Source organism: Aquarana catesbeiana, linkage group LG12 (assembly GCF_042186555.1).
Source record: "Aquarana catesbeiana isolate 2022-GZ linkage group LG12, ASM4218655v1, whole genome shotgun sequence".
Classification (NCBI taxonomy): Eukaryota; Metazoa; Chordata; class Amphibia; order Anura; family Ranidae; genus Aquarana; species Aquarana catesbeiana.
Genome location: NC_133335.1, coordinates 63707173 through 63721153, shown reverse-complemented (window position 1 = coordinate 63721153; position 13981 = coordinate 63707173). Strand labels below are relative to the sequence as shown.

General features: G+C 41.8%; 1 protein-coding gene and 1 long non-coding RNA gene across 3 annotated transcripts in view; one reads left to right on the top strand and one right to left on the bottom strand.

Annotated features, from left to right (window-relative positions):
• Positions 1-13981, top strand: part of LOC141114326 (uncharacterized) — a 408781-nt gene that overhangs the window by 220950 nt on the left and 173850 nt on the right. The gene's annotated exons all lie outside the window — the stretch shown is intronic.
• The window catches only part of LOC141114318 (keratin, type I cytoskeletal 12-like), a 62520-nt gene continuing 51989 nt past the window's right edge, over positions 3451-13981 (bottom strand). Inside the window, exons 5-8 of one of the 2 annotated variants that reach the window (XM_073607932.1) lie at positions 11242-11367; positions 8361-8581; positions 7901-7941; positions 3451-3601 (exon numbers count right to left, since the gene is read on the bottom strand). In XM_073607932.1, coding sequence (XP_073464033.1) covers positions 3492-3601; positions 7901-7941; positions 8361-8581; positions 11242-11367 — 498 coding nt within the window. In that variant the 3' untranslated portion in view covers positions 3451-3491. Of the gene's footprint in view, positions 3623-7900; positions 7942-8360; positions 8582-11241; positions 11368-13981 lie in introns of both variants that reach the window. The other variant, XM_073607931.1, reaches the window with a different exon arrangement.

Below are 13981 nucleotides of genomic sequence, written 5' to 3'. Positions count from 1 at the left end.
GCCGATAATCGACAAGTGTGTTTACTTCAAGATCAGCTGTGATTAGACATAGCTGATCACATGGTAAAGAAAATCCAAAGAGTGTACAAGCACACAGTACATACGGCGCTCCTAGGAAAAGTGCAAAGTCTCTTGATCCATTGGAACTTTCACCTGTATTTGTAGACCATCAACAGGGTAGAAGAATGGATGAGGCAACTGGATGGATAGATGGCTGAACAGGAGAAGGGACCGAGACTGGAACCTCTGCAGCACCCACAGAAGATCTGGGTAGGATCATCTCAATGTAGAAGAAAACGAACAGCAGGGCGCTGAGGTCAGTATCAAATATAAAACACAAAAAAAAATATAGCACACTTATGTTGAAGTTAGCATGAACATGCATGGATAGGGAACACCCGAGACCAAGCAGCTGTGATCAGTGTGAGGCTGTGGGCATCACTGAGCAAACAGAGACTGTGGATGACAGGGAGCCAGCCAGCTCAAGATATGGATATTAGCAGCGGCATTCTAAGCTGCAGACGAGGATGACAGCTGTCAAAATGTCTGGTGGATTTCGGGAGAGGGGGTGTGCGTGACACGTCTCCAGGGACTTTGCCCTCTTTTTCAAATGCCTTTTAAAAGGGCATTTGAAAAAAGAGGGCAAAGTTCCTGGAAATGCATCATGCACATTTTGACAGCTGTCATCCTCGTGTGCAGCCTAGAATGCCACCGCTAATATCCATACCTTGAGCTGGCTGGCTCCCTGTCATCCTTGGTCTCTGTTTGCTCAGTGACGCCCATAGCCTCACACTGATCACAGCTGCTCAATCTAAGGTGTTCCCTATTCATGCTGTGTCATGCTAACTTGAACATAAGTGTGCTGCTTATTTTCATAAATTGTTTTTGATTTGATACTGACCTCAGCGCCCTGCTGTTTGTTTTCTTTCACATGGTAAAGAGCCTGTGTGATTGGCTCTATACCTCAGTCTGTGATAAGCTGTGTCCGAAGGACACAATGATCACAGAGTGCACCAGGTGCTTGCCGTTCTGGGAGGACATCAATAGACGCCCTTCTAGAACTGGACGGCCATGCTGTAGCCATCATTTGGCTATAGCACGGTTGGAAAGTGGTTAAAGCTGAACTACAGATATAATCTTTATTGCATACTTACATTGATTTAGATTGGCACAATGAAAGTATGTACAGTAGTGTGCAAACGTTTTAGGCAGGTGTAAAGAAATGCTGTAAAGTAAGAATGCTTTCAAAAATATATATTTTATTTGTTTATTTTTTTCTCCAAAAGGCAAAGTGAATGAACAGAAAAAAATCTAAGTCAATCAATATTTGTGTGACCACCCTTTGGCTTCAAACTTCTTCTAGGTACACACAGTGCTTGTGCACACAGTAGGAACTTGGCAGGTAGGTTGTTCCAAACATCTTGGAGAACCAACCACAGATCTTCTGTGGATGTAGGCTGCCTCAAATCTTTCTGTCTGTTCATGTCATCCCAGACAGACTCCATGATTTTGAGATCAGGGTTCTGGGGGGCCAAATCCTTACTTTTTCACGCTGAAGATAGTTCTTAACCACTTCAATACCGGACACTTTCATTCCTTCCTGCCCAGGCCAATTTTCCCCACAAACAGAGCTTTCTTTTGGTGATATTTAATCACCACTGGGTTTTTTTTTGCTAAATAAAGGAAAAAATATTATATAATATTGAAAAAAACCCCCACATCTTCCTTTGTTTCTGTTATAATTCTGTTATATTTTGCAAATAAATAATCTTTCTTGAGAAATTAGGCCACAATGTATTCTGCTACATTTGTTTAGTGAAAATAACCCAAATCCGTTTATATTATGTAGTCTGTAGGATAGGTATAAAGTCCACAAACTATGGTATATACACAGTGTGTGTGTATATGTATGGAAATTGATCAGTCCTGATGTACTGACACCCTAATTTCTTGAGGCCCAAAAATGCCAGGACAGTACAAATACCTCCAAATGACCTCTTTTTGGAAAGTAGACAGTCCAAGGTATTTAGTAAGGGGCACAGCAAGTATTTTTGAAATTGTAACTTTTTGTTACAATTGTTTTGAAAATTAAGAAATGAAAAAAATTATTTTCACTTTTTTTTGTCACAAGTGAAGTACTGCTTTTTTAGATAACTGGTGTGGCAAAAAAAAATGTATTAAATTTATTTACGATTTTTTTACATACTGTGACCATTTACTGTAATTGCTTAAAACAGTGAATTTCAGTGTTATAAGCAACAATTTTTTTTCTCAATAAAATCTATTCATTCAGTGTTTACTGTAGTGATTAGCTGTGATTGGCCACAGCTAATCACATGGTACAGATGAGCTGTGATTGGCCCTGTCTGTACCATGTAATCACTGTGAACAATCACAGAGATTTACACAATAGTACGCAATGAATGGCATGAATGGAAGCCATCCATTGTGTACAATTGTCATGTGATCTGCTGTGAGGGCCAATCACACGCCTCCCTGATGGTATGGCATGATGGAAAAATATCTTCCTGTATTTCGGCATTGAGCACTTTTGGTTAAGTCCCAATGGGCAGGCGAAAATGCATAGGGGGCGTGGCTTACAGAGAAGCATAGGCTAAAGCCATTCTTTATTTCCATACTATACGGGCTGGCCAGGAGAGCCATGTTTTTTAATGTCTATGTCTATCACTTTTTGAATGAGTATATTCAGATACCAGCACCCCATCCTGAGAATTAAGGGAATAATCCCCTTATCAGCTTAGAGCAGCATGCCAAGCTTTTTCTAATATAAGGAAGAGCCTGATGTAAGGCAGGCTCTGATGGGAACCCAGATGTAAGGGGGACTCTGATGGAGACTGTGAAAGAGAGCTTAGATGGAAAATCTTATGTAAGGAGGGACTCCTAAGCTGAACTCTAATATAAACGGGACTTTGATGGAAACCCTGATGTATGGGGACTCTGATGGGGACTGTGATATAAGGAGGACTTGGATGGGAACTCTGATGTACGGGGGACTTCTAAGCCAAACTCTGATGTAAGGGGGGTTCTGATGGGGACCCTGATGTAAGGGGACTCTGATGTGAGGGGGGTTATGGTTTTATTGAAGTTCTTTCTCTTTTGCTCTGAATCATATCATGCTGATTCCAAAAAAAAGTCAAAATAAAACTTCTTCATTTATTTATTATTCATTGATTTATAAAGTTGATTTTTTTTATTATGACTACAAATATTGGTAAAATATAGGTTGGTTGTGGCCCTCATGCTAAAAAGTTTGGAGACCCACGTCCTTCACCACCCAAATTGTAAAAAATGCTATAGATACATTTAATCATAGTCTTATTTCAATCATTCCTTTATTATTTATTAAATGTACATCATTCTGTAGAATAGTAGAATTAGCCCATTAAGTAGTAACTGCTACTACCAAAACCTCAAGGTATCAACCTATGATTTAGTGATCAATAAATAGCTTTATTTATTTATACAAAAACTTAATTTACATTCTCTTCTAATTCATGAAAAGCCGACGTGCCAGCACGTTCTGTGTATTTTCTTCCTTGATCTGCAACCAGTAAGCTCCTGGTGAGTGAGGACCTCGACTCTGAAACCAGAAACAAAAACACTAAAAACTTCAATGATGCAATTGTACGCTTATATGGAAATACTATAATGTGCTTTTAGACTATATTTTACAGTGAGAAGGTAACAACTTGTGGTACAAAATGGGCATCACCAGTTGCTAAAAAAAATTAACTAGATAATTTCTATGCCTTTTTTTGAATGGATGGTGGGGATTTAAAGGAGCCATAAAAATTATATTTTAGCTAAAGATTAAGTTTGATGGATGGAATCACCTACTAGCGTATGTATATATCTGGCAAGATCTCTCTGCTATAGTTTGATTACTTTTTCTCACCCATTTTGTAGATTTTACCCACCTTCGGGGGGGGGGGGGGGGGGTTGCCAAATTATCTTGTTGCAGTTGACCAGATCTAAGAGAAGCTTCTTGGGGGAATGATGCAATAAGTCTGCTGCAGGCAGACAAAAATGTTTCCTTATTTTCCCCACCCCTCAGTGATCACTTACTGAGAATATTGTAACATTGTAACTTGTAAGGCAACACTTCACCACTAAAACCAATATAGTAAAGGGTCACTACACTGACCACCAATGTTATAGGGACACTTCTCCACTAATGATCAACATAAGGGCGCACTTTACCACTGACCACCTTCTCCACTGACCATCAATGTAAGGGGGCACTTCACCACAAACCACCTTCTCCACTGACCATCAATGTAAGGGACACTTCATCACTGACCACCAATGTAAGGGGCAAGGTTGTCAACCTCCCGCAGCATTTTTTACTGACAAAACATGGAGAATTTACTAGCGGAGCACATTTTTTACTGGCAACCTGAGAAATTACAGAACTCCTATTGAAAACTAACACAGTGAATATTTGAACAGTATAAAAATGATATTGAAACACTGACAATACCTATAACAAAGTAATTTGCTTGATTTATATTTAAAAAGTCAACACAGCATGAAATAATCAGCCCCTGATATTTATTGTAAAAAAATCACAGATTTTTACAAACTGCCAGTAAATTTACTGGCGGTTGGCAACCCTGGTAAGGGGGCATTTCACTACTGACCAGCTTCTCCACTGACCATCAATATAAGGGCGCACTTTACCACTGAAAGAAAAAATACGCTGCGCTAGAGTGTAAAATTTCAGTAGGTATGTAAATATAGGATCTACCCAAAATATAAATATGAGAAATGTGTGCAAAAACACTAATATCATAAATGTAACAAATAACCCCTCTGAGTGAATCACAAAGTGATAAATGCAAAATGATAAATCCAAAATATAATATATAAATACATAAACATACAACATTAAAAATATATCAGTAAAATATAAAACAAACCCATTAAAGTGCAACGTGCATAAAACAATGAAGCAAATACATTATGGTGTTTACAAAAGTTCAAAGAGTGCTTAGTGCCCCGTAATTGACGTGATAAACAGTCCTGATTAAACAATGTCGCAAGGCAAGTGATTAGTGATAAGTGAAATCCTGTAGATCAAAAAAATGTGTATAATGAGTGTCCGTTGATATTACTTTCCAGCATGCTCATAGTATTCTTTGTGGCGCAAACCATGCTCTGGTGCAAACCAGTGGCCCCCAGGTATTATGCTCACCTCAGAGCGTGTGACTCAGCTGTTATACTAAGTCAAAACACACTTAGGAGCCACCCCAGGGCTCTGTGCTGCTAACCAGATGTCAGGCTCCAATGCGGTTCCAAAGATATATATGAGGAAAAAAGAACTCGATGGTGTGATATCGTTTTGTAAATTTATTAAATGAAAAATACACTCCCTACAATGGGGTACTCACAATATCCAGGTGCATTAGTGCACCGCTCTATTAAAAGCCTCCAAAACAGTAAATCGGTTTAAGGGTATGGTATGCGTCTCATCTATATCAGGGGAGGGGCCAGGACGGAGCGAGGAGCAGAGGATCTGACATAGATGAGACGCATACCATACCCTTAAACTGATTTACTGTTTTGGAGACTTTTAATAGAGCGGTGCACTAATGCACCTGGATATTTTGAGTACCCCATTGTAGGGAGTGTATTTTTCATTTAATAAATGTACAAAATGATATCACACTATCGAGTTCTTTTTTCCTCATATATATCTTTGGAACCGCATTGGAGCCTGACATCTGGTTATCAGCACTGAGCCCTGGGGTGGCTCCTAAGTGTGTTTTGACTTAGTATAACAGCTGAGTCACACGCTCTGAGGTGAGCATAATACCTGAGGGCCACTGGTTTGCACCAGAGCATGGTTTGCACCACAAAGAATACTATGAGCATGCTTATCCAAGCTGCTAAAGAAGACACGGACACTCATTATACACATTTTTTTGATCTACAGGATTTCACTTATCACTAATCACTTGCAACATTGTTTAATCAGGACTGTTTATCACGTCAATTACGGGGCACTAAGCACTCTTTGAACTTTTGTATGCACCATAATGTATTTGCTTCATTGTTTTATGCACGTTGCACTTTAATGGGTTTGTTTTATATTTTATTGATATATTTTTAATTGTGTATGTTTACGTATTTATATATTATATTTTGGATTTATCATTTTGCATTTATCAATTTGTGATTCACTCAGAGTAGTTATTTGTTACATTTATGATATTAGTGTTTTTGCACACATTTCTCATATTTATATTTTGGGTAGATCCTATATTTATATACTGATTGGAATTTTACACTCTAGCGCAGCAAATTTTTTCTTTTGAATTGATTGCATTAAATATATGATACATGATCTACGCATAGAGCTAAGTAGTGATTGTCTTTTGGCATAAGATCATTGTGGCTCGCAGGATTTTCTTCCTTTTTGCTTGCACTTTACCACTGACCACCTTCTCCACTGACCATCAATGTAATGGGGCACTTCATCAGTGACTTCCTTCTTCACTGACCATCAATGTAAGGGGCACTTCACCACAAACCACCTTCTACAATGACCAATAATGTAAGGGACACTTCATCACTGACCACCAATGTAAGGTGGCATTTCACCACTGACCACCTTCTCCACTGACCATCAATGTAAAGGGGGCACTTCACCACTGACCACCTTCTCCACTGACCATCAATGTAAGGGGCACTTCACCACTGACCACCTTCTCCACTGTCCATCAATGTAAGGGGGCACCACACCACTGACCACCTTCTCCACTGACCATCAATGTAAGGGGGCACCTCACCACTGACCACCTTCTCCACTGACCATCAATGTAAGGGGCACTTCACCACTGACCACCTTCTCCACTGACCATCAATGTAAGGGGCACTTCACCACTGACTAACTTCTCCACTGTCCATCAATGTAAGGGGGCACCACACCACTGACCACCTTCTCCACTGACCATCAATGTAAGGGGGCACTTTGCCACAAACCACCTTCTCCACTGACCTTTAATGTAAGGGTGCACTTCATCACTAACCACCTTCTCCACTGACCATCAATGTAATGGGGCACTTCATCACTGACCACCTTTACTGACCATCAATGTAAGCGGGGAATTCATCAGTGACTTCCTTCTCCACTGACCATCAATGTAATGGGGCACTTCATCACTGACCACCTTTACTGACCATCAATGTAAGCGGGGAATTCATCAGTGACTTCCTTCTCCACTGACCATCAATGTAAGGGACACTTCACCACAAACCACCTTCTACAATGACCAACAATGTAAGGGACACTTCATCACTGACCACCAATGTAAGGGGGCATTTCACCACTGACCACCTTCTTCACTGACCATCAATGTAAAGGGGGCACTTAACCACTGACCACCTTCTCCACTGACTATCAATGTAAGGGACACTTCATCACTGATCACCAATGAAAGGGGAACATCACCACTGACCACCTTCTCCACTGACCATCATTGTAAGGAGGTACCTCACCACTGACCACCTTCTCCACTGACCATCAATGTAAGGTCGCACTTCACCACTGACCAACTTCTCCGCTGACTATCAATGTAAGGGGGCACTTCACCACTGACCAACTTCTCCGCTGACTATCAATGTAAGGGGGCACTTCACCACTGACCATCTTCTCCACTGTTAATGTAAGGGGGCACGTCATCACTTACCGCCTTCACTGACCATCAATGTAAGGGGGCACTTCACCACTGGTCACCTTTTCTACTGATCATCAATGTACGGGGGGGCACTTCCCCAAAATCCATTAACCAGACCACGATATGTTGGATTTACATTCTACTGATCTCTATAGCTGGTCTCTAAGATTTGTGTTGTGCCTAAATTGTAGCATACTTACTTTGTCTGTTGTAGGAAGGCTCATGGATCACAGTTTCTATCCTAAAAGAAGAATGAGTTCCAATAGTGAACAAATCATCAAATAAAAATCATAAAATAGCACAACTACCTAAACTTTCTTTGTCAAACACTGTGTTTGTTTTACAGCCAAAGGTATACAATATGTTCACACCACAACTTCCTTGATTGAATACAGAAAGTTGAATTCAGCAGTTCTTCTGCTATTAGATACCCTCCAATGTCCCCGATTCCTTCCACACCACTTACAGGGGAAGCAGTGAGTGGAGACAGTGCATCCTGCCTGTTTTATATACTGAAAGGACGAGAGAAACCCCTCAGAGCTCTCAGTATACAGTTCCTTTAAAACCTTTTGCCCCAGTTAAAAGAAAGTAAAAACCAGAGAAAATACTCAGTAATGAAAATATAAGTCCTGACTAAAGTTTTGAATTAAATATCTTTACCTTTTCTCCTCATCATCCATCAATATGGCGTACGTTCTTATTTCCATCTCCAGAAGGTCTTTCAGGTAATACAATATCCTACTGTCAGAAGTCAATTTCTCAGCTGCTGACCTTATGTTTGCCAAAGCATCTTGTAACTTTAATACAGTTCCCTGTATACTTTCCAGATATACAGCGTAACCAGCTTTGATTTCATACAGTTCTGACTCCCGAGCAGATTTCTAGGAAAAAGAGGACACCATAGGATTTGTTAAAAAGGAATTTCTGCTAAGGCCCTTTTGTCTTTAAACAACATACAATAAAAGAGATACAGACCAATTCAATTTTTCATTTATACAGGTCATGGCTTATCTACTAGTAGTTGGTCACATTCATCTGGACTTGTTCTGTTAGGGTGAAAATATTGTGTAGCTCACCCAAGCCACTTCTTTAGCAGCTTGGATAAGCTATGGTAGGCCAAGGTATTTTCCTGACACTCATTAGAACTTGGATAAGTTATGAAACGTCTTCATCCCTGGGAGCGGACGATGTGTCCCCCCCCCACCAACATACTTTGCCAATCCCCCTTTTTTCCTCTTTATGCCTGTTTCCCCCTACCTATCCCCTGGTCTGCCTAGGCCTTATACTGTATTACTAAGATCTCTTATCTTGCAGTCATAGCTGGCCTCGCTCATAACCCCCCTCCTTTTTTGTCAGCATTCAGCATCCCCCTTTAGGTTGTAGACAGCTCTCACATCGATAGAATCGCTGACTGTGGTAGCCCTCTGAGATCTGCCCACCTCTAATGCAGTACATCAGCAGTGATTTTTACTTGGGTACGCCCACACTTGTCCTTTGCATATATGGTTCCATTTTTACAACAACCTTGACCATCAATGGAAGTGATCTACAACCTTTTTATCTCTGCATTTTTGGTTTAAATGCTGTATGTAGGATTGAGATGTAGTAATGACCAGATTACTTCTTGCTCCTTGCTTTCAATTGTTCTGGTACGCTTTGTGGAGTGGAAGAAGTTTCTGACTTGATTTAAGACTTATGCCGCGTACACACGAGTGGACTTTCTGGCGGACTAGGTCCGACAGGATTAGTCTGGCGGACAATCCGATCATGTGTGGGCTAGTCCGATAGCTTTTCGGGATAAAAATCCGAGGGACCTAGAAATAGAACATGTTTCAAATCTGTCCAACGGACTCAAAGTCCGACGGACTAATATTGGGAAAACTGTTCGTCTGTGTGCTGGTCCGATGCACCAAATACAACGCAAGGGAAGCTATTGGCTACTGGCTATTGAACTCCCTTTTTTAGTCCCGTTTACATCATCACGTTCAAACCGAACGGACTTATGAACGGACTTAGTCCTATCGTGTGTGGCCAAGTCTGTTGGTTCAGAAAGTCCATTGGACCTAGTCAGAAAGTCTGTCGGAAAGACCGTCGGACCTAGTCTGCTCATGTGTACGCGGCATTACAGAAAAGTTATGAAACGTCTTCAATGTTAAAGGACAAGTCCAGCTGAATGTGACTAAATACTACATGAGATACACACTATTTAGTGAAAAGTTTCAGGACGCCTGCCTTTACAAGCACATGAACTTTAATGGCATCCCAGTCTTAGTCCGTAGAGTTCAATATTGAGTTGGCCCACCCTTTGCAGCTATAACAGCTTTAACTCTTCTGGGAAGGCTGTCCATAAGGTTTAGGAGTGTGTCTATGGGAATGTTTGATCATTCTTCGAGAAGCGCATTTGTGAGTTCAGGCCCTGATGTTGGACGAGAAGGCCTGGCTCACATTCTCTGCTCTAATTCATCCCAAAGGTGCTCTATTGGGTTGAGGTCAGGATTCTGTGCAGTACAGTCAAGTTCCTCCACCCCAAACTCGATCATCAATGACTTTATGGACCTTGCTTTGTGCACTGGTGCTCAGTCATGTTGGAACAGGAAGGGACATCCCCAAACTGTTCCCACAAAGATGGGAGCTTGAAATTGTCCAAAATGTCCAAAATGTATGCTGATGCCTTAAGAGTTCCCTTCAATGGAACTAAGGGGCCAAGCCCAACCCCTAAAAAGCAACCCCACACCATAATCCCCCTCCACGAAATGATTTAGACCAGTGCACAAAGCAAGGTCCATAAAAGACATGGATCAGCATGCAACTTTTATATTAGCTGGCCTCGATATTAAATACTTAGCATTTAATGGCAACTAACATCCAGATGCAATAATAAAAAATAAAAAAAGAAGAAAAAAACGTTATGTCTTTGCTCAAATTTTCAGGGAGCAGTGACATATATCTTTAGCTCAAGCTGCCTGCCCATCACTGTTCAGGACATTTAGTGAGTGAAAACATAATATTCTGTTCCTCCATGAAAACTGGTACCTTTATTCTTTACAAACCAAGATATGTGTGATCTGCTCAGGCTGTATGGGAATAAAGTCCTGTGCCCACCACTGTAAGTGCTGGCTGGGAAGGAAGCTTGTCTATGCTCCAAGCAATGGTAAAGAGTGGTTAGGTGTCCCGGGAGCACATCAAGTCAAAACCTGCTGTATGATAGTGAATGTCAGTCTCAGCCTGGACCCCTGCAAGGCCACGCTCCCAACACATTTCACTATGTTTACCGGAGCTTACTCATGGGGAAGCTTTGATGATCAGAGTGAAGCGCGATGGGAGCGTGGCCTTGCGGAGGTCCAGGCTGAGACTGCCATTCACTATCATACAGCAGGTTTTGACTTGATGTGCGGCTCCCGCGACACCTAACCACTCTCTACCTTTATTCTTTAATTTAGAAGACGTGTAAGAAAGAATCTGGCAAATATGAAGGAAAAATGGAAAACCCATTTGTGAGTAGTGCCTCCAAAAATGTAACAAATTAATATTCGTATATTACCAAGCTATGTTGAACCTCAAGCTCAGTCTCCAGCTCCTGCACTTTCCTCAATAACAAAGAAAGATGTCTCCTTTGGCTTTGAAGAAGTTCTGTTTCCTTGCTGTTCTCCTGGGTGGTCTCCTTAAACTACAAGAAGACACATAGCTTGTTAGATTGGCCAGTTTAGAAAAGGTTTATATTCAGACAACATTCACTCATTATAATTCAGTATTCTTTTTTTTATAAGCAATGTTCTTCTCCCGGCAGTCATTTTTAACAAGAGCAGAGGATTATTACTCCCTTTACTTTCCTGATGCGGATATACCGGGGCTTAGAACAGAAGATTGCCGCGGTCCAGGTCAGCAGGACCGGGGGGGAGGGGGGAGGGCGAGGTGGGGGTCCTATGTAAGTTCACCTTACAGCTTTTTCTGTAAAGGTGAACTTACACTTTAAACATAACAAACATGTTATACTCTGTGTAGTGGTTTTGCACAGAGCAGCCTGGATCCTCCTCTTCTTGAGTCCCTCCCTGGCTCTCTTGGCCCCACCCTCCTGCCGAGTGCCCCCACAGCAAGCAGTTTTTTATGGGGGCACCTGAACCGAGCCGCAGCTCTATGTGTCCATTCAGACATGGAGCCGTGGTTCAGCCCCCCTCTCTCTGCTGATTGTCTAACTGACTTTGATTGATAGCAGCGGGAGCCAATGGTGCCACTGCTGTGTCTCAGCAAATCAGGAGGGAGAGTCCCACGGATGGCTGAGGCACTCGTGGACATGGCTGGATAGAGATGGGGCTCAGGTAAGTGTTTGGGGGGGCTGAGTGGGGGATGCTGCACACTGAAGGTTTTTTAACTTAATGCATAGAATGCATTAAGATAAAAAACCTTCTGCCTTTAGATCACTTTAAGCTACTACTGCAGTGTCTTTAAAGCGGGGGTCCACCTATCTATCTTTTTTTTTTTTTGGAGTTCATTCACAAACTTTTCTTCTCATGATTATCTACTCACATGTTCTGTGTAATAAGTCCGCCTGTGTCCGATTTCGTTGTAAAGAATAACTTATAAAATTAACTGAAGGCGGTTTCCATCTTCATTGTGGACATTTGAAGCCCACAAGCATGTATTTCCTGGATGCGGTGAATGCTGTGCTCCCAGCATTCACCGAGATGTTGTGATGACGCTGTTGCACAATGCATGCTGGAAAGCCTGAGACTAGCTCCCAGGGGACTGTGGGAGGTCTGGGAGAGCCTAGAAACACGCCTACTCCCATGGGAGGAAAACCAGGAAGTGCTAAGAAGATTAGAAAAAAAAGGTAATTACGGCGATTTAAATTTTTTTACACAGCATGTCAGCATCTAGGCAAGGAAGAGAATGCATAGAGATAATGTTCAAAATTTGGGTGGAACCCCGCTTTAATTAATTCTTGATGTGACAGGGGGTGTCCTAGCCGCCGTTCTGAATGGCTGCCTGATCCGGAGTTCTCCGCCGCGGAGGGGGATTACAGCGGCCCACAGCAACTTAGCCCCCTGTCACTACCTCCACTAGCAAGACCGGGACACAGGGAACCAGGCTGGATATGTCCCCCAAGAAGAATCAGCCCATTAAACTGCGCCACCTCACAGACTTCTTCACTATACAGCCGGCACATAGGGGAATCTAAGATGGCGCCGAGTAGGGATGAGCTTTGTGTTCGAGTCGAACCCATGTTCGACTCGAATATTGTATTTTCACCCGTTCGTCGAATTACGAACGATATGGGCCGTTTGTACCAAATTTCAATGCCGTGTCATGGCCCATAATTTACTGCGGCATTGCAGTGCATTGCTGGCTAATGATTGGCCAAGCATGCACTATGACCTGCATGCTTGGCCAATCACAGCACCGTCTGTACAGAGAGCTGTAATTGGCCAAAGCCGGGGTGGCTTTGGCCAATTATGGCTCAGGGGGTTTAATACACGCCCCACACTATATAAGGCCACCTGCACAGCGGCCCTGTGTAGTGTGTTCCGGCATTGAGAGAGAGATAGATAGACAGAGAGACAGTGTCATTTGATTTAAGTTAGATAGAGTAGGCAGGCGAGTCAGTTAGCTGCACTTACAGTGTACTGTGTATATATATACATCCTAGGTGTTGTGTGTATATATATATATATATATATATATATATATATATATATATATATATATATATATACACACTGTATTCAGTTTAGCTAGCTCCGTTCCTGTTATTCTCTTCCTAATGACAGGCAGGCAGGTGTTTTTACAGTATTTACAGCTACCTGAAGAAAATTGCTGGTGTTCTTCTGATCCTATTAGTCCTATTAGCTACAGTATTTACAGTTAGTGTAGTGCGTCCTCTGCACAGTGTGCACCTAAAGCTACCTGAAGAAAATTGGTGATGTTCTTCTGATCCTATTAGTATCACAGGCAGCTGTAGTATTTACAAGTTAGTGTAGTGCATCCTCTGAACAGTGTGCACCTAAAGCTACCTGAAGAAAATTAGTGGTGTTCTTCTGATCCTATTAGTACAGTACCGCAGGCAGCTGCAGTATTTACAAATTAGTGTAGTGTGTCCTCTGCACAGTGTGCACCTAAAGCTACCTGAAGAAAATTGGTGGTGTTCTTCTGATCCTATTAGTACCGTAGGCAGCTGTAGTATTTACAAGTTAGTGTAGTGCGTTCTCTGCACAGTGAGCACCTAAAGCTACCTGAAGAAAATTTGTGGTGTTCTTCTGATCCTATTAGTACAGTACCGCAGGCAG